Genomic DNA, 21,608 nt, shown 5'->3' with positions numbered 1-21,608 from the left:
CCGTAACATATCTGCCGAGCAAACAAAAAAAAAGGCTAATGCTTTTAATCTCATATTCAAAAGTAAGAAACAACATCAAAGATCCAAACTTTAACCGATTAACAGAATCAAAAAGAGGTATTTCGATACTTGATGAATTGGGTAATGAAGGAACCTGGCACTGAAGGATTTGTACATCTGCAAAGCTCCGTAGGCATTACCTTCCTCTACCACTTTCTTCAATTTGTCAACGGAGGAGGAGATGAAGCAACTGAGACGGCGGCGATTCCGGTGGTGGAAGTTTCGAAATCAAACCGAATCAGTCCTCTCGGGAGAGAAAGAGAGATGAGAGAGATGAGAGAGAGACAGAGACGTCGCGTTATGGTGACACATGTCACTAAGAGGCGGGCCTTCCAGGCCTTCCGCAAGAGGCGAGTCTTGGGCTTCTGTCTTTTCTTAATTGTTTTTTAATTGGATTTAGGAGAATAGTTGGGTTAAGAGTCAGTGATAATGCTGCTCTTAGGGTCTCTCAACGCATGTTTTAAACAAAGGAGAAAAATAAATAAATGAAAAAGACAAAAAAAAGTAAAGAACCGCTGCTTAACGTGAAATTTTTAGAACTGGTAAGAAACCGTTACATATCGATCAACAATTGGACCCCATTAATTTCTATCTCTCCTTCCTCGAAGGTCCTAAATCAGTTTTGTCTTCCTCTTCATTCTCGATCTCTCCGGCTTCTCTCTACTCCAGCTTCTCTCTCGAATCTCATCTCGATCTCCTTATCGGTAATGGAAAATCATCCTTTTGATTTCCCGTTTTTGTTACTGCTTTGTCGATTTTGTTTTTTTCCCATTCTCTGTTCGTGATCCGCTGTTCTTGTCTTCTTCCTCCTGAGGCTATGATTAGTTTTGGTACTTAGTTAGTTTATTAGCTTCTTTGGTTCTAGGCTCTTACATTAGCAGTGTAGCTTGATTTTTGGAAGTAGTTTAAGTGTTCGCTGGAAACGGCAAGAATTTTATGCTTTCATCGAGCTTTATGTTGCACTTGTGTTTTGTCTGGTTTCATAGTCATGTTATATAAGCAGGCAGTGATGGACAGCCGTTTGTGGGGAAGATCATAACGGTGAAATATGGAGACTATACAAGAAGAGTTGGGATCGATGGTACAGCTGAAGCCTGAAGCCATCAAGGAAGCTATTAGATCCACGTTTAGATTGAGAACAAGGTGAGCTTTTTGGCTGGAAGATGACGAACAGGTGGTACGCTCTCTTGACCGAGACATGCCTCTAGGGAACTATACACTCCGTGTCGATGAAGGTAAGTAAGTCTTTTTTTCTTTCTCTTCTGGTTTGTGGTTTTTTCTCAGTATTTATATCCAAAAAATGCAGGAATAGCTGTTAGAGTGTGCCACTATGATGAGTCTGATCCGTTACCGGTTCATCAAGAGGAGAAGGTGTTTTACACGGAAGAGGATTACAGAGAGTTCTTGGGACGAAGAGGATGGACATGTCTGAGAGAGTTTGATGGAGGGTTTAGGAACATAGACGGTATGGTTAGGAATGTAGATAGTATGGATGATCTTCAACCTGGTGTCTTGTACCGTGGAATGAGATGAGAAAATAAGTACCGCAGAAAGCTAGAAGATAGACTCCCTTTTTTTGTAAATATGGTCAGAGACTGATAGACTTTTAAAAAGCTTAATCCAAGATATGTTGTTTGGTTGGTAAACAAAATGGTTATTGCAAGGGACAGAGACAATGAGAAAGCTGGTAAACTATTGAACAAGCATAAAGTTAGGATCATCAAACGACATGATCCCATTCGTCAGTTCCTTTTTGAGTTAAGTGAATCTGCAAAGAAGGAGAAACGTTGCAGTTAAATAGACATTTCAACGTGAATGTAGTTAGAGGTTTCAGGTTTCTTCTCCTTAGCTTGGTGTCAAACGCGTGTAGCTTAACCATCTGTAAATTGAATAGCCACATCTGTGTCCATATACGGCAATACATCAAACAAACTTAGCTAAAACAATGGGAAGACATACGCAATTACAATGACAAAACCGAATATACACTTTGGTTTCTATGGTTCCAATAATTCAATTTAAAAAAAAAAAAAAAATTTAAGATTGGACAATGAGAAAATTAATTAAACTAACAAGGGTTCTAAACTTTTCAAATCGTAAAGTTAACTACTAATTTATTCATTAGAGTCTATAAGGGTCTCTAACCAATGAACTTGCTCTAAGAAGCTCTTCCTGTCTCCCTCCACTCGGAAAGCATTGTTTCTTACGGCTTAAGTTTGTGTTTCTTATTTTTACCTCTTCGCTCTTACCTCTGTTTACGGCCTTCGCTCTTACCGCTGTTTACGGCCTAAGAGCATGCGCAACGAGAATCATTAAGTGAGAGTCCTTAGGAAAAAAATAATTAAATAATCAGTGGAACCCACCAAAAGCTAAGGATTCAATCCTTAAAATTCCTAAATAAGGACTCTTTCTTAGTGAATCTTTGTACTATTTGCGGGTTCCCACGACTACGTGGCGGCCCGTGAATGGTCATCTTTTTTTTTTTTTTTTTTTAGAAAATCCAAAATATCTAAGATTAATCCGAAAAGCCCTTGTCGCTAAGGACTCCAATGAGTCTCACCGTTGCGCATGCTCTAAGTGTACGGTCCTGATATTTAACATGCGCTTTTAATTATTATATTTCTAGTTGGGCGCGGTAAGAGATATACCACTTTTTTTGGAGATATACCACTTTAATTGTGACTAATCGAGGAAATGGTAAGCAACTGTGTTGCATGGAATCGCCACTCAGGCTCTGATTCCCGACTCCGAACCGGAAGCGGATACGGAAGCGGTGGGAAGCACTTGGAATCGCAACGGAAACGCGGTTTCCAAAAAACAATGATTGGAAACGTGGAGGAAACGTACGTTTCTGATTTGGAAGCGGCAACATGTTAATCGGAAACGTGATCTGTATTTTCAATGGCCGATGGTTTATAAAACAACAACATCCACAATGAAGAAGCTTACGTGTCCACGTATTTGTTCTTTTGGTTTTAATTTTTGAGGCTTAACCAATTTCTTTTAGTCATCTAGGTTCAATTTGGTTTTATTTCTCACACAGTATTAGAACTAGAACTAATAACGTAAAATTATATAAACAAAACATTAGATAAATATGTTTAATGTTCTGCACAATATTATTTATTAAATAACTTTGAGTCACTAATAGTCTATTTTTAGTTTGGAAGATTTTTTTTTTTTAAAGGCTTTAATTTGGAAGATCTTAATAACAAAGAATTATGCTTGCAAATATAGTTTCTTAGAAAGCTTGCAAATATAGTTTAAAGAACATAAGAGGTCACACATTTAAATTTTTAGAATATTAGGTATGTACTGAAAACTTAGTTTAATAAAAAACATAGTTAATTAATTATGAATATCATTGATGGAGTTTGTGAATATAAACATGAAGATAAAAATTTATATATTTGCTCTTGAACATAATAAATATTTGATCTTGAACATAATAAATTCATCTTTTTATTAAGTTATTCAATATTAATATTTTACGTGATTTTAAAAACTATACATAAATTATATATATATATATATATATATAAACGCTTCCAAAACGTATCCGCTTCCTAAATATTTTTAAAAATTCGCTTCTAAGTTTTCAAACACTTCCGCTTCCGCTTCCACGTATCCGCTTCTGATTCCATGCAACGTAGGTAAGCAAAAGTAGGAGGAGAACAAAAGTGGTAAATGAGCCTTACTCTTCTATTTGTCTTACGGAATTGGACGTCTTTACTGACGAGCTATGCTTGGCTAGGTTTTAGTTTTCACCTTAAGATTATGCCAAAACTAGATCTAAAATCTGAAGTCTAGTTTTGATTTCAGAACAACTAATTACCACATGGAATGTATAGCAAAGGTTGTCGGTATTATTAGCTCCTTTTAATTGGATAGCGCATGCAAATAAGGAATTATTTGATGACACAATAATAATGAGGACTTAGAAAAACAAAATAAGTAAAAGTGGTAGTCATAAAGCCTAAGCTATGGAGCACTTGCGGTAGACAAGCCGGGACATCTTCGATGATCTTGCATCATTCTGCTCATCCCTTGCTCTGGGACCGGCATTAATAAATAAAAAACTAAGGCTTCAAATGTTTATAAACCACATTGCACCACACAATAGTTAATAGTAACGGATTTTTTTACATATACCTATATGTTTTTGTTAATTACGACTGTATTACAGTTGTTCCGTATGTTAAAAAATATTCTTCTAATTATGATTTTGATACATGTTTGGTTAATGTGCTTTTTTTCCTATCTACATATGATTCAATGATTGTTTTCATACATTCAATTACACAGCTTTAGGTAAGAAGGCAGAGATGTTAACATGGTTTTATTAGAAATAAGTACTAATTAGTACCATATAATTTTCTGTGTAATTCTTCATGGTACATATATATAACTTTGGACATGACATCAACTCGATCATTTCCTTCTTGGATTCGATTCTCAGTGAAAGTCTTTTACTCTAGTTTTACTAATTAAAATGGTTTTATGTTTTAAATAATTGAAAATTTTAATAAAAACTACTTAACAGCTGAATATTGAGAAGCCAATATTAGTGAATGATTGCATAATTTACATCATAAAGAAAATATATTATCTCATTTTATTACTAATATAATCAAACATAGAAATTTTAAATGATATAACTAGCATTCATGTTCTAAATACTAGTAGTTTGTTGCAAAAAAAAACTAGCATTCATGTTCTAAATACTCTCCTTTTAAAATTAATAGTTTTCAGATTTTTGTGCATATTTAAAAAAGAAATTGAAATTTGATTATAATTATACTAGTATTTTAGAAAAAAAATATTATTTAAAAATATAAAGTTATATGTATCAACTAACAAAAATACATAAATTTGAAAGTACATATTTTCTTGGATAAAATGTTAAAGTTAAAAAAAACTATAGAAAACAGAACGTATGAACATTGCGTCACATTGCGTTATAAAACGAACAGAATACTGCCGTGTTTATCTTGGGGTAAAACTAAAGACGTTGTCGCATAATTGTTTTGTCAACAAACCGAGAATGTACTTAATATGGGATATGGCTATTAATGTTTAGGAGATTTGGATGTTTATATTTTTTTTCAGTCGGGGCCAAGTTAAATAAATATAATTCCCGCACCAGAAATAATAATTTTCGCATCTTTATTAACGCAATTAGTGGGAGGATTAGTTGGCTCCTTCCTTTATTCCACATAAAGTTGATCACTGTTCATATCCTTAAATATTATTTAACGTACGGGTGATTAAATAATTGTTATTGCATTTCTGTTGTTTTGATAGGCCTACTTCAAAGTTCATAAGATTTGCCTTTGCCTTTAACAATCATCTTCTCTAATTCATAATACTATTTTGGCAAAAGTTTAATCTTGCAATTTCCATACTGTATTTATTTGGGCCACTTATGGGCTTGATGCTAAGCTCATATTCTTAGATTAGTAGACGTAATGGACTTCCAATAATTCTGTTAACCGTTTACTTCCTGCTTCTTCACTCAACCAATATCCGACCACCAGCAGCCACGAGCTTCATGAAAAAGGAATATTTCAATGCAATTTAGTAAAAGTAAGAGCATCTTTATCCCTAAACTCCAATAGGATTTCTTAATTTTTCTTTTATTATTTTTTTCGGATTAAAAAAAAAATTAAAAAGTGTACCAATCGTGGATCGTCACGTGTCGGTGGAACCCGGAAACAGTGCAAAAACCCATGGTAAGAGGTTCTCATTTCACGCTTTGGGTGACCGATTTTAAGAAAATTTGTGGGGCCTACAGGGAGAAAAACCCATTAACAAACCCCAATAATTGTGCTCTAACATAGCTGAAATACATAGTTTCTTCAGCAATGGCCGTTTTGTGCATGCCTCATTGCCAAAAGACTGATGCGTTCTCGCAGTCTGGTCAAAGATAATCTGTAAGCGCATCTTTAACCCCAAGTGTTTATGGAAGGTGCTTAACAAAATATAATATAATAGTGGGTGGGTCCCAGAGCGGATCCTACAAAATTTTAAGCACCAGTTCTTCTGCAGTCTATTTTAAGCACCGTTGCTTGCACTGTTTGCGGATCCTACTGATACGTGGCAGTCCGCAATTGATCTATTTTTTAATTTTTTAATTTTTTTAGTCAGGAAAAAAAATAAAAAAAATAAAAAATTTTAAGCACCCCATTATGTGTTGTCAGGTTAATGATGCTCTAAGTGGGCAATTACCATTTTAAGTCGAAACCAATCATGCTACTCAAAAACAAATTAATGTATTCACGTTGTTGTTATTGTTGTGGTCAGGGAGGGTTACTTGGTCTGTCTAACAATGCTGGAGTTCTTGGCACATACGCAACTGGTCATATCCTACAACACTATTAGGACTTGATAATTTTTGAGTTCCTACAAAAGCATATGATTGATTTCAATTTAGGCTAAACACAAAAGATATAAAGATGACTTTTTGTACATAAACGAAGCTCACATGATCACTTAAATACATCTCTCTTATGCTCTATATGACTATATATATATTCTATTATGTAGATAATACATTCAGTTCTCTAATATGCTTGCGTCGCCAACGAGTGATCAAAATACAAGAGAATCTTGAAAATTTATGGGTATGACTAAAAGCTTAAGATGTACGGCCACTGACAGAACTTGATCTTATGAAGGAGGTTGAGGAGTTTATGAACTGTATGCAGTCTTCTATGGCCTCTGATCTACAGGTATCATTAGGGACAGAGATGACCGAAGGCTGAGATCTTCCAGTGGAAGAAGGCTTCAATGGTGGCGACCTCTTCTTCTTCTTCTTCTTCTTCTTCCTCGTCACCACTAGACGTAACCCTTTAACGAGTTTACAGCTGAGAAGCTTGACTAGTCTTGCTGCAGTGGCTTCTGTTTTCCTCGGTAGCCTCAAGCCACAGCTTGTTGTGCATCCCGGACTCTTACCATACGATCCCTTGACTGAGGATTGCTTAACACAAGTTACTGGTCTAGTGTTTGCATTGCGCCGTTTTGTTCCTGTAGCCGACATATCTAAAGAGAGTGAGAGCAGTTTATGAGAACAGAGTTGAGGAGAGTGAGGGGTTTATATAATATAAAGGGATCGATGCTGAAAGCCTGAAACAGTTACCTGATAGAGTTCAGGTAGAGACTAGAGAAGCCATTGATTATTAATAATTTAGCATTAATGACATAATTACACTTTAGGAATGATTAGTGTAGACACTAACATCTTATACAAATGGAAAAATAAAGTAAGTTCAATTTCAAACTTATTTTGAGATACTTTATGTGAAAAGAATTGAAATAACTAACAGATATAAAGATATCAGAATCTCTAGCGCCGAAGTTTGGAAAAACAAAGATAGCCCAAGAGCAAAAGATCAAGACTTTGTCTAGCTTTTCTACATTGCCACCATGGAAAGTAATTATATAGTGGTACACAAAGGGAATAAAACCATTTGTTTAAGCGAGAAGGTTCTTTCTAATAAGCTTTCGGGTTGATGATCACTCATGTGTGTGCATAAAAGAAATGTGGACAAACTCTTTTGACTCTCGGAGAGGCCAATGTAAACTTACCTTTATAGATCGCAAATAAATACCTTCCTTGAGTATGAGGCTAATTAAGAAAAAGAAAAGAGAAGAGAAGAGAAAGGTCAATGGTAGACACACGAACCTCAAAAGCAAATAGTACCGACGCAGTTTCATGACTTACAAGTGACAATAAACATCATACTTTGCATAGTAACCATTTACACGTGAGAAATTGCATTGAGAGCAGTTCTCAAATAAATAAATAAAAATATTGCATTGAGAGAAGAACAATGATCTATGATGAAAATGAAACTCACGTTCTTGACCTTGAAGCATTTTTCACTAGTAAGATCTCTGAACCTGAACTCAGATTATGATCCAAGAACCCTTTAACTTCATCTTCATCTTTGAAGGGCTTTGGCACATAGAGATTACTATCCACGTTCCATACTCTATCGGTTGTTCGCACACATCACATCCAAGAACCCTTTAACTTCATCTTCATATTTAGTTTATTAAAACAACAGAGATATATACAATGTCTATATATATATATATTATATATATATGAGAAGTTTAGGTTATATTTGATTTGTTAAAATTATTTTAGATATATGAGAAAAATAAATTAAACTTAGTTTAGTAAAGTTGGTTTAAAATGTTGGTTGATTATCTTTTGTTTATATATTTGATTCGAGTTTATATTGGTTTGGTTATGGGTAATTCATAAATCCGTTTTATCGTTCATCCATTTATACATAATTTATCCATTAAAATGCATGGTGTGATTGAGTTGGATTGACCTATTCACTTTTATCTATTTTGACATCCCTATGTACAACCCTGTTTCTTAAATTACTTATTCATTGAATAATACTCATATCTAGAAAAATCAAAAAATGAATTTGAAATATCAAGAAGATTTATTTCTTGAATACAAATGCAGTCTTACGTAATCGCGTAATTGATCATCTATCTGTATTTCAGCTAGAAAGTCTCATGGATAACTGAGAAAAAGCAGGGTTAATCTGCAATTAGAGTAAATATATATATAATGGTAACGATTTTTTATTTCATGGCCTATATGGTTAAATAAAATTTAAACTACAAGACAGGAGCTGGTACATCAGTACATGCCATTGTGTTGATGTTTAAGCATTGTTCACTAGCAAAATCTCTCCACCTAAACTCAGATTTTGATCCAAAAACCCCTTGACTTGATCTTCGCTTGTAAACGGCTGTGGCACAGTAAGATCACAATCCAAATTATACCATACTCCATTGATTTTTCTCATCACAACCCAACGCCTGCTTCTCCAAAGTCCCACATATCGCGTGACCGGAACGTTCAACACGATACCCATTAGAGTATCTGCACCAAGATTAATCGAGTAAGCTCCATAACGCTTGTCATGCCACTCAACACTCTTGCCTTTTCCTTCAAGAGCTGCAATCATCACGTTTACGTCGTAGTTCCCGGTGAGCGTGTTGTGGTGAGGCTTGAGGAGTAAAGAGAGAGGTGTCCACGTTTCTTGGCAAGGATCATCGGTTCCGGTTCGGGTTTGGATTTTCGGGTATAATTGTAGGTTTTTGGTGAAATTTTAGATTTTTAGAAAATATAATTTGGGTATTCGGGTAAAATTCGGGTATGTTTTGGGTTTTCGGGTCTGATTTTGAATAAAATTTTGGGTATGTTTGCGGTTCTTCAGATATTTTTAGAGTTTTCGGGTCCAGTTTGGGTATTTCGGGTCTATTTCGGGTACTAAATACCCGAACCAACCCGGATCCGAAATATACCCGAAAATTTTGGGTATTTTACGGGTATTGAAATTATAGACCCGAACCGAACCGGACCCGACAAGACCTGACCCGAAAAGTTATAGGTACCTATATGGGTCTAAATTGCTAGGACCCGAAGGACCCGGACCCGACAATACCCGACCCGAAGACCCAAATGCCCAGGCCTACCTCAGAGATTGAGTCCAGGCCTTCTCGCGTGAATGCGTCCTTGTCCTAAGTAAAAACAAGAGCAATAACAAAACTCTCAAACCCTAATTTCACATTATTAATTAGCAAGATGAAATTGAATACTGAAAAATATGGATCACCTGAAATAGATTGTTAAGGGAGTGCAAGAGGCAAAATTGCAGTCGTTGTCGCTCGTGATAGATCTGAGATTCACAGCCAGCCATATTCTAGTTCCGGTGTAGAAATTAGGGTTTATCTTGGGATACAAAGCAAAGGATTTGGTTCCACGGCATGGCTCTCCATCTCATTATATATACCTAGCATATTGCTTGTTTAGATTATGACAAGTTTCCGCACAAAACAATTTTTTTTACTTATTTAGATCTTTAAAAAGACAAAATAATAAAACAAAAAAGTTAGTTTTCTAAAACCTTTTTTTTTCTTCTTATCCATGCTTTATAATTGACAAGATATGAGTCTGTTGCGTTGCAATAGGTTTTGTTTGATGTTTTAATTTAATAAAAACTATAAAATAATAAATTTTATTATTGTTTTTTTTTCATTTGTTGTTTGAGATATATTTTATAATTAAACCCGTTTTTACACATAAATTCAACTTTTCTTTTATTTTTGTCATCAAGTTCAAACTTAACATTTGTATTTTATAATCATAGTGCATAGATGAATTGTTATAACCTTTGTACTTAGGATTAGAGAAAATACTATATACCTAAACGTTTAAAGTGAACACAACCCAAAATAAGAAATTGAATGAAAAGTAAAAAGAAATAAAATTCAAATACATCAATCTAGTCAATGACAACATTATACATGTTCTTCTGTATTAATTTAATGTTTTATTAAATAAGTCTTTAACATTTTATTTTGTTAGGATTTTTTTGAAAAGGAAAACATTCTATTTTATAATTCTCCTTTTTATTTACAATTAAAAAATTAAAAAATAATAGTAAATACCCTTTTACAGTTTTGTTTAAGATTTCAGAAAAAGAAAATTACTATTATATAATCTATTACAGTTATCTTCTCTGTAGAATTTCAGGAAAAAACAAATGCTATCAAATAATTATTTTTAGTTATTAATAAAAAAAATTAAAATTAATATTTTTACAATTCGTATCAATACTAATTTATACTTTTTTGGTAATTAAATAATATTTTAGTATCATGTTCATCATCAAATACTCTCTTAAAAATATTATCAAATAAAATTTTAAAATTCTCTTTTGGTTGGGACTTAAAAATGTGATACAAATTTTTTTTTGTATAGGATTTTTTTTTAAAAAGAAAACAACTATCAAATATTCTTTTAGAGTTTTTAAGGATTTTAGAAAAGGAAATTAATATTACATAATATTTTACAATTATATTTTGTCTAGGATTTAGAAAAATAAAATTTCTATCAAATAATTATTTCCAGTTAATATTAACTATTTTAAAAGTTTCCATTTTCAAAATTCATTTTTTATTATCACTAATATTTTTACAAATTTTCTTGTTAATTAATTAATTTTTACTATCATGTTTACCATTATTTTTTCTTAAATATAAATTACTATTAAATAAAATTTTACAATTCTCTATGGTCAGGATTGTAAATCTTAATTGGGTAAGATTAGAAAAGAATTTTTTTTTAGAAATCTCTTTTATTTAGGAATTTAGGAAAATAATAGGTTATTTTCACATAATGACAGTTTTTATTGACACATTCACTATCTAATTTTTTTAATTGACACATGCCACAATCATATTAAGGAAAATATTTGAAGCTAATTTTGGTTTATATTTTTTTTAACCCAAAATTATTAAAAATTAAAGTTAGTTAATTATAAGATTATTTTTACATTTTTATTTTATTTTGACTTTTAAAAGGAAATTAATTATTTTATAATTAGTTTTTATTTTAGATTTTTATACAACCATTTTATTTTTAATAGAAAAAAATCTGTTTATTATTTAAATATTTTTGCTTATACATACAAACCTATATTTATCATATTCACACATACTCATGTAGTCATGTACGACAACAACTTCAAAATTAAAAATCATGTTAACATCATATGATGTAATAAGGATAATAAAAAGTTGAGTTGTATCAAGAAATTAAAAAAAAATACTCATGTAATACTTTTCATGTAAATACTATTATGTTTTGTAAAAATAATACGTGGAAGCTTAAAAATGTAATATTATTCATTTTCTTTACATGAAAATAATAAGAGTATTATGTTGATTAGCAATTTTAAAATATATAATTTCCATATGTAGCGATTATGTTAATTAACAATTTTGAAGAACCAAACTTTATATAATAAGATTGTGATATTTTCATAAAATCTATTTATCTAACCAGAAAAATAGCTCTTTCTATTGATATATTTGTTCCTCAAAATAAGTTTTTTACATAAACTCTTTTTATCTAACCAGAAAAAGCCAAGAAAGATGAACTTAGAAGCCATGATTCTTGTACAATCACAAGTTTCGAATTCACTTAACATTTCGTAAAGCTTGACGGCCTCTACATGGTGTACTTAGCTGTGAATTCTACGATGCTTAAACGCATATATTCCTTGGATGAACACCCCTCGGAAAGTTCGCCTCTAGAAGTTGTTGTCGAAAATATAGAAAATGCCAGAAGGATAACGGCGACAAGATGATTTCGTTGGTACCAGCCATTCAAAAACAGTATAACTTGGCCACTTCAACTACATTCTCTCACAGCAGGAGGGGGGTTAGTATATATGCCACATCTCATTGTATCTACTTTGGCGTGAGTGTAGCTTATTTGACTAGGTACTTTGAAAGTTTACTTGGAAGTTTTGACTTGTGATAAAGACTCGAAGAATAAACACCCGAAAAAAACAACTTATCAGTTTGTTCTACATTCTTAATAATTGAATTATCATCATCTATTGCTTTCCGTTCATCTTCTTCATCTTTTTAAAATCTCGATTATTTCTTAAGAAGTTTTGACAGTACATGATAAACACTCCAACAATGTAACTCAAGATTCTTAAAAAAGAAACACACCAAACAAAAACTACACTTATCTCACTTAATTTTTTTCAAAGAAGCTTCAAATTCTGATGCAGCTATAAGTGAAGCTGATCGTGGACCAGAACCAAACCGGAGGATCTCGTCACGTACCAAGATTCCCAATCAAAAGTATTTGGAGTAAACCACTCCAACATTTTATTTCAGTATTTTGTCTAATTATCTCAAGCACAATAAGAAAAGAATTGGTCATCCTTATGTTTAGGAACCACCTCTTCCATATTTCCCATTTCCAAGTTTGTAGGAGTTGAACTCCACGTTAATTGTTTCTGTCTTTATTTAAGCTAATGGAAAAACCAAAAAGAAGTAGTCTTTTTCTACCCAAAAACAAAGTTTTCTTAAGTTTTCTTTTATTGCTTTGACTGGGACCAACATTTGGTATCAGAGCATCATTTTTGCTGTAACCTGAAGCTATATTAGGGTTATGGCAAGCAACAAAGAGAGATTGGCAGACCTGGAAGCAAGTATCGGGATGGTACAAGATGAGGTTGCCAAGATCAATGTGAAACTCGATGAAGAGATGGCTGCAAAGTTTCGTGGCATGGAAGACTCCTTCAAGAGGATGCTGACTGATGCGGTGTCAAGTCTGCGTGAGGAAGGGTCCACTGCACCGAAGGGAGGAATTCCAACAGGGACGATGGCAGGTCATCACGAAGTGGAGACGAGCGCGGCTGGAGGGGCCAGAAGATCGGGGATACCATCACCCTCCGTCCCCGTTCAGAGAGGAGAAACTCCTAATCTTTTTCACAACGGACCTAACCACCGGCATGTAAAAATGGAATTTCCCAAGTTTCGAGAAGGAGATCCGACATCATGGGTGAGCAAGGCGAAACAATACTTCGCTTACCAAGAAATACCACTGGAGCAGAGAGTCAGCTTTGCTTCGTATCATTTCGAGGAGGAAGCAAATGAATGGTGGCAGGCTACTTCAAAAACCCTCGATGAAGATGGAGTCTCGGTGACGTGGGACATATTTGAGGAAGAACTTTGGGCCCGATTTGGACCAACTGCTGCTGAAGACTTTGATGAGGCTCTCTCCAAGATTCAACAAACCGGTACCTTGAGGGAATATCACCGAGAGTTCGAAAAGCTCCAGATTAAGGTGTCAGGCTGGACACAGAAGGCGCTCATTGGTACATACATCGGTGGACTTAGAGATTCCATATCCGACAGCATCAGGATGTTCCAACCGAAAACGTTGAAAGCCACGGTGGAACTAACACGGATGTGTGATGAACAGCTCCAGCGCAACCGACGCTTTACTCCAACCAACAACAGGAACTCGCGCAGTTCTCAGGCATCACCACCACCACCACCCAATGCGAACAACAACAACTCAACAGCCAACGAGGACCAGACATCAAAACCCAAGCGGTTGAGTTGGGAGAAACTCAAGCGGAAACGAAGTCTCGGAATCTGCTTTAGCTGCGATGAGAGGTATACACCGGGACATAAATGTCAAAAATCTCAGCTACTTCTCATGGTGGGGGCGGAAGATGAAACCGACGAGGACGAGGAAACCTCTGAAACCGATGAAGCAGAAATAACGCTACAAGCTCTCACTGGCTGGGATACACCACAAACACTACGCACATCAGTGAAGATCAGTGGCCAGAATCTCGTGGCACTGATAGATAGTGGATCAACCCACAATTTTATCAGTGAGAAGGTGGCTAATCGATTGAATCTACAGGTCTCACCGACCAAGGAGTTCAAGGTACAAGTCGCTGATGGCCATCCGCTTCGGTGTGACGGCGTCTATCGAGCAGTAACCACGGTGATCTATAGCCTGACCTTCGCCGTCGATCTCTATGTTCTTCCCTTGACAGGTCTCGACGTCGTTTTGGGAATTCAATGGTTATCGCAATTGGGCCCGACCTTATGTGATTGGAAGGAACGGACTATGAAGTTCATGTGGGCCAATAAAACGGTCAGGATACAAGGCCTCGCAAATAGAAAGATTACACAGGCCCAATCCAAAGAGGTGGCCCGTGAAGCCCAAAAAGGGCAGGCCTGTTTCGCGCTGAGTATTCAACAGACGTCGACAAACAACATCCCGATCCCGGAATCAATGTCTATGCTCTTGCAACAGTACACCGGAATCTTCGATACACCCACCACACTACCACCGGAAAGAGATATCGAGCATCATATTACTCTAAAGGAGGGCTCTGATCCGGTAAACGTGCGACCCTACCGATATGCCCACTTTCAGAAGGAGGAAATCGAAAAACAAGTCAACGAGACGCTGAAAACTGGACTCATCCGTAACAGTTCGAGTCCATTCTCATCACCGGTGCTGTTGGTGAAGAAGAAAGACGGATCTTGGCGATTTTGCACAGACTATCGAGCTCTCAACGCGTCAACTATTAAGGATCGATTTCCAATTCCGACGGTGGAAGACATGCTAGACGAACTCCATGGCGCCACTATCTTCACCAAACTGGATCTCACCGCTGGGTACCATCAGGTACGAGTCCATCCTTCTGACGTTCCGAAGACAGCCTCTCGTACCCACAGTGGACACTACGAATACTTGGTCATGCCCTTCGGCCTGTGTAACGCGCCATCGACGTTCCAAGCACTCATGAACTCAGTCTTCTGTGAACATCTCTGTAAGTTCGTCCTTGTTTTCTTCGATGATATCTTGGTATATAGCCGTACATGACAGGAGCATCTAGAGCATGTTCGAATCGTCTTTGCTCTCCTGCAACAACACCGGCTATTTGTTAAGCAAAAGAAATGCGAGTTTGGTCGTGAGGAACAGGAGTATCTGGGGCACATCAACCCGGCAGCAGGAGTGAAAGTTGATCAATCCAAGATACAAGCTATGGTTGATTGGCCTCCACCTACGACTATCACCGAGCTACGTATCATCGCTCGGCCGCTGACTAATTTACTGAAAAAAGGGAAATTTGAATGGACGTCACTGGCAGATTCAGCCTTCTCGGCCCTCAAGACCGCTATGACTACCACACCGACGTTGGCCTTACCGGACTTCTCCATCCCATTCATTATTCAAACGGATGCTTCAGGAGATGGTATTGGGGCTATCTTATCCCAACATGGGCAACCGATCGCATTCATGAGCAGAGCATTGGGCGTGGCAAAACAGACTTGGTCCACCTACGCCAGGGATATGCTAGCCATTGTCATTGCCATCCGTACTTGGAGACCTTACATTATGGGTCGCCGGTTCACCATACAGACCGATCAAAAGAGCCTACGCTTCCTTCTTGAGCAAAGGATTCTGACACCGGAGCAACAAAAGTGGATGGGAAAGCTCTTGGGGTATGATTACGAAATCGTTTACAAACCGGCAAGTGCTAATGCCGCTGCAGATGCACTTTCACGACGGCGAGACAGTCCCACCCTTAACACCATTACCGGTTAGAACACAGAATTCTGGGAAACACTACGTCTCGCAACCACAACAGATCCTTATCTCAGGCGCATTGGCGACCTTGCTGATACTTCTCCAGGTCAACCATACATGCGTTGCAATGGCTTGTTATGCTATAACAATCGAATTGTTATTCCACCAGGTTCACCTCTCATCACAGCATTACTGAAAGAGCACCACGACTCTTTTATCGGAGGTCACTCAGGTGCTTTGCGAACATTCAAACGGCTCTCTCAGCAGTTTTTCTGGCCATCAATGCACAAGACGGTGCGGGAGTATGTCGCTGCCTGTGATACTTGTCAGCGAGCGAAGTACGAGAGCTTGTCACCAGCTGGATTGCTCCAGCCTTTGCCTATCCCAAATCAGATATGGGAGGATTTATCTATGGACTTCGTTGATGGTCTCCCACGATCCGACAATCACACGTCTATAATGGTCGTTGTCGATCGCCTCACCAAGGCCGCCCATCTCATTCCTCTTGCTCATCCGTACACAGCAAAATCAGTGGCTGCTAAGTTCTTGGAGTTCGTCGTCAAGCTACATGGACTGCCGAAATCTAACGTAAGTGACCGTGATCCTATCTTTGTCAGCACTTTTTGGCGTGAGCTGTGGCGATTATCAGGTACACAACTGCGTTTGTCATCGGCTTACCACCCCCAAACCGACGGCCAAACCGAAGTTGTCAACAGAATCATCGAGCAATACCTTCGCTGCTTCATACATCACCGGCCAAAGCAGTGGAGCACATTCATTCCTTGGGCCGAATATTGTTATAACACCACCTATCATGCCTCAACGGGAATGTCTCCGTTCAAAGCAACTTAAGGCCGCGAACCACCACCACTCTTACATTACGAGATTGGTACTACGCCAGTCTTGGAATTGGATGAACAATTAGCAGCACGAGATGAGGTCCTCTCTGACTTGAAGCTGAACCTTGAGCGTGCCAACAACAGAATGAAGCAAGCAGCAGATAAGAAGCGCAGGGACGTCTCTTACGAAGTAGGCGACAGGGTCTATCTGCGTCTACAACCTTATAGGCAACACACCATCTTCAAGCGTACTTGCCAAAAACTGTCTACAAGGTACTTTGGACCCTTCCAGGTAGAGGCTCGCGTGGGACCTGTTGCGTACCGTCTGAAGCTTCCGGAAGGTACTCGAGTTCACTCAGTCTTTCATGTCTCTTTGCTCAAAAAACGAGTGGGGGAGGCTACACCTACGTCAGGAACATTATCACCAATACGCGCGAATGGGCTTTTGCGTCTCATACCGGAGAAAACATTGCAGGTGCGACATACACATGACGCAGGCACACGTATCAAGGAGGTACTGGTACAATGGAAAGAGTTACCAATTGAGGATGCAACATGGGAAGATTTCGATCAACTGAAGCAGAGCTACCCAGATTTCAATCTTGAGGACAAGATTATTCTTGGGGAGGGGAGTAATGATGCAGCTATAAGTGAAGCTGATCGTGGACCAGAACCAAACCGGAGGATCTCGTCACGTACCAAGATTCCCAATCAAAAGTATTTGGAGTAAACCACTCCAACATTTTATTTCAGTATTTTGTCTAATTATCTCAAGCACAATAAGAAGAGAATTGGTCATCCTTTATGTTTAGGAACCACCTCTTCCATATTTCCCATTTCCAAGTTTGTAGGAGTTGAACTCCACGTTAGTTGTTTCTATCTTTATTTAAGCTAATGGAAAAACCAAAAAGAGGTAGTCTTTTTCTACCCAAAAACAAAGTGTTCTTAAGTTTTCTTTTATTGCTTTGACTGGAACCAACAAATTCTCAACGTAGTTGAGATAGATGTTGAGACTCTTACCCTGAAACGCTTCCAATCCTTGGATTCCAACTTTTGTGATCGTCTTACTCTCGACATTGTAGTAGATGACATAGAAAGGGTCTCTTTGATAAATCGGGGAGAAGACGATTTCATTTTTACCAACCATTCCAGAGATACACATGGTGTCCACAACTACATCCTTCCACAAAGGAGGTAATACGAAGACAAGCTTGGACCACTCATGTTTTGCAGCGTCTTGAAGAACCCACAGCTCAAAACTTGCATTTGCTCGATGAACAAGACCAAAATCCCTCGACATAAGCAAACCTAACTTGCCGTTGTAGTTTACTATTGTAGCTGAATGATGCATTTCTTTACTGAAAGTTTCCATGAATTTGATAAAGCTAAGCTTCTCAGACCTCAAATCAAAACAAGCTACCATGGAAATCAAGGAATAACTGTGGGATGAAGCTGCGTAGTAAATAACACCGCTGATGCATATCCACTTACGTGCAACATTGGATACACCTCCATGACAACTTCTTGTTTTTCTGTGTTCAGAACTTGGTGCTCCACTGAGATAACCTCACCGCTTACACGCGACCACTCCATTGAAAATACCTTGAGTTCATTCGCAACGGGTTCATATCCAAGATAGCTTTCCACTCCACAACTCTTCCCCGACTTCAACTTTGGTAAGGTTATAAACTGTCCCGTGCTAGGGTTGCACATCAATGGGACATAAAGTTGCAATTCGTTCCCGATCAAGATCATCTTAGATACATATAAAAAGAAGCCATTGGTACAACCACAGAGTTCATAGGAACTTGAGAAACGAGTAAGATGATTGGAGGCTACAACATACGAGTTCTCCTTTGGATTTTCAGGCTGAGCTGACGAGAAGAAGAAAACCCCCGTGCAAGCATCGCAGGCGAAAAGAAGCTGAGGGCGAGCACGAGATTTGGTAACGACTCTGAGAAATCTTGATGGGCAAGTATGGACGACCAGAGCTTTCACACGCAACGACATCTCGCTATGGACTCCGACGACAACCTCGAGAATATCTCAGCAATCAATTCATCCGGAATCGGCAATGAGTTTCGATGAAGTGTGCTAGTCGATCCCGTAACGCGCCCAGAAATAGTCGCAGTGGTTCCATGGCGGAGACACTTGAGGTAAATAGGTTCCCCTGAGAAGTGAAGTTTCTCTCTGTTCTTATACAAAAGCGAAAAACAAGAGTGTGTGTGCATGCATGATTGGTTTAAAGTAAAGGTGAATAATTAGAGAAACTGAACAAGATATTAAATTCACATTCTGCATGCCAAGCTTAGTGTACGTTACCGAAGAGTTCGTATTGTGTTTTATTGGACGGAGAGACAGATGAGTAGATTTCGAAGAGTTGATATTGTTTTTTATTGGACCAAACAGTTTCGTATTGTCTTTTATTGGACGGAGAGACAGTTGACTTGATTTTGAAGAGTTTGGTATTTGCTTTTTATTGGACCAAAGAGTTGGTTTTGTTTTGGAAATAAAGTCCCCGTGTCTTTATTATCAAGAACGAAAAAATCAAGAATTACATATTGTGCATGACAAATTTAAAGCCGATATTTGGGCATGTATCAATAAAGCCTATATAATCACATTTTAAGTGTTTGGTGGACTTTAATCTTTTTATATGATTCATCTTCACAAATACTCCAGACTCTCTTCTTCTTTTTTCACGCATGCATTTTCTTTGTTTGTTATTTTGCATTTATTAATTTAACATAAATACCGAAATACATTTTTACCAAAAAAAAAACAAAATACCTAAAATCCAAAATACAAGAAGATGCCTAAAAGCTACGCCTGAGACTTTTATCCGAGATCTGGATTCGATCCGAGATTCGATCCGGATCCGATCCGAAAATCCGGATATCCGGAGAGGCCGAATCCGGATCCGGATAGTAAAATATTGGATCCGTTAAAGCTAGATCCGGATCCGGATATCTTAATTTTTTAGTCCGGATATCCGGATCCGTAAATTTTATTACTCTCTCCGTTTCATATTAAGTATCGTTGTAGATAAATTTTTTCGTTACAAAATAAGTGTCGTTTTCGATTTTCAATGCAAAATTTATTAATTTTATGCAGTAATTTATTTTTCTATTGGTTAAAATATGGTTAGGTGTATAGGTAATTGTGTTTTTATATAGGAAATATACAAAATTAATTGTTTCCTTAATCTGTATTCACAAGGTCAAAATGACACTTAATATGAAACAGAGGGAGTAATAACTATTTCAAAAATAGTAATATTTATATATAAAAACTAATTTTATTTAATATATTTTCATTTTTATAATAGTATATGTAAATTTTATGTAAATCTTGTAATATTATACATAGAAATGATTAGAAACATTTATATATTTTTTTATTTTGAAATTATTGTTAATATTTTATATATATTAATATTATTATTTTATTTATTTTAAGGATCCAAATCCGGATATTCGTCGGATATTACAATTTTTAGAAAGATATCTGACACCCAGATATCCGAGAACTCCAGATCCGGATAAGAATAGTAAAATTATGGATCTGCCGGATAAGGATCCGGATCCGGATCCGGATACCTGATCCGTCCCAGACACCCAGATAATTAAAAAGACAAAGGTCTAGACAAGACCAAACCTAGAGTTGTCAAATGGTCCGTCCATGGCTCAATTGGGCATGACCAGTTGGACAATTTCAGTTTTGGATAGTAATGGATGGTCTATATTGGACAATGGTGCAAACAAATGTCCAAGACCAATAGAGACCATGTATGGGCATGTCCATGGACACCCAAACGGTTTGGTCCAAACCCAACGAAGAAGGAAGTCGACATCTTTGACACAACGTGTTCGACGAAACTGAAAATCTTTGTGCAGATGTGGATGTTATGTTTGTGTTGATCATCAAATGTATGTTTTAATATACAAAGTAGAGTGAGAGAGTGTATAGGTTTCATGTGTTCTGCTTCCTTTAAGCGCACGCACTCGTACATGTTTGTTTTCTATACACTTTCAGAAAGATGATCTTTAAATTGTTTCACTACTATGGCTTTGGGACTTGTTCAGTCATCTTCTCCTTTCGGGTTGTTAAACTAAAACCCTTGTATATCCCTATATATTAATTGAGGAACATTTGAAAAGATGTAACCTCAATTTTGTATTAATTAAAATAGGCTCCAATGCATAGGTGACACTCAATTAGGTAGTCAATTACATTCAATTGAAAAATAAGTAGGTCCACATTCGATTTTTATATGTTGTTAGATACATAAGTTGGTCAAACTATATGATATAATGATATGATATGTTATTTTATTTCCTTAAATCAAACCTACGGAATTACCATAAATGACTAATATATATATGACAATTAATGATTTTAATAATAAAGATTTGATAACATTTTTTACCTCCTCCATCATTTTTTGTTTAATTTTATATTATTAAAATAAATTAAACAATCAAATATAAAAGTAAAATTTAGATTTTTTCGTATATGTGAAAATTAATTATTATGAATAATAAATATTTGATAACAATTTTTGTATCTTAGTTCTTTTTAAAAAAATTATATTATTAAAAGATATTAAAAATCACATTAAATATATAATAAAAAACATTTATATTTTTTTATATGTTATATTTTGAATTTTTCAAAACGTCTATAAATTATTAGAAATTTGAAGATCACCACTCTTAAAATTTTGTGATCAATAGATTATTTTTTTT

At 36.4% G+C, this 21,608-nt stretch overlaps 2 protein-coding genes and 2 pseudogenes across 3 annotated transcripts; 2 read left to right on the top strand and 2 right to left on the bottom strand.

Annotated features, from left to right (window-relative positions):
• The first annotated feature begins 638 nt into the window (after positions 1-638).
• LOC106340298 (trihelix transcription factor GT-4-like) lies at positions 639-1,763 on the top strand. 2 transcript variants are annotated; one of them, XM_013779176.1, is made up of 3 exons: positions 639-764; positions 1,064-1,295; positions 1,367-1,762. In XM_013779176.1, the coding sequence occupies exons 2-3, from the start codon at positions 1,259-1,261 to the stop codon at positions 1,591-1,593; spliced, it is 264 nt and encodes an 87-aa protein (XP_013634630.1). In that variant the 5' UTR covers positions 639-764; positions 1,064-1,258; the 3' UTR covers positions 1,594-1,762. The 2 variants fall into 2 exon arrangements, with proteins under 2 accessions (XP_013634630.1, XP_013634631.1); XM_013779177.1 differs by having other exon boundaries at positions 648-764; positions 1,047-1,295; positions 1,367-1,763.
• Positions 1,764-6,572: 4,809 nt separating this feature from the next.
• Positions 6,573-9,794, bottom strand: LOC106341385 (annotated as a pseudogene).
• Positions 9,795-13,117: 3,323 nt separating this feature from the next.
• On the top strand, positions 13,118-17,590 carry LOC106339017. The gene is made up of 4 exons (XM_013777856.1): positions 13,118-15,115; positions 15,317-16,034; positions 16,191-16,670; positions 16,875-17,590. Exons 1-4 carry the CDS (start codon positions 13,118-13,120, stop codon positions 17,588-17,590), a joined length of 3,912 nt encoding a protein of 1,303 aa, XP_013633310.1.
• A 156-nt stretch (positions 17,591-17,746) lies between these two features.
• LOC106339016 lies at positions 17,747-19,091 on the bottom strand (annotated as a pseudogene).
• Positions 19,092-21,608: the final 2,517 nt, after the last annotated feature.

This window comes from Brassica oleracea, chromosome C4 (assembly GCF_000695525.1).
Source record: "Brassica oleracea var. oleracea cultivar TO1000 chromosome C4, BOL, whole genome shotgun sequence".
Lineage (NCBI taxonomy): Eukaryota > Viridiplantae > Streptophyta > Magnoliopsida > Brassicales > Brassicaceae > Brassica > Brassica oleracea.
This window is presented reverse-complemented; position numbering and strand designations above follow the sequence as displayed.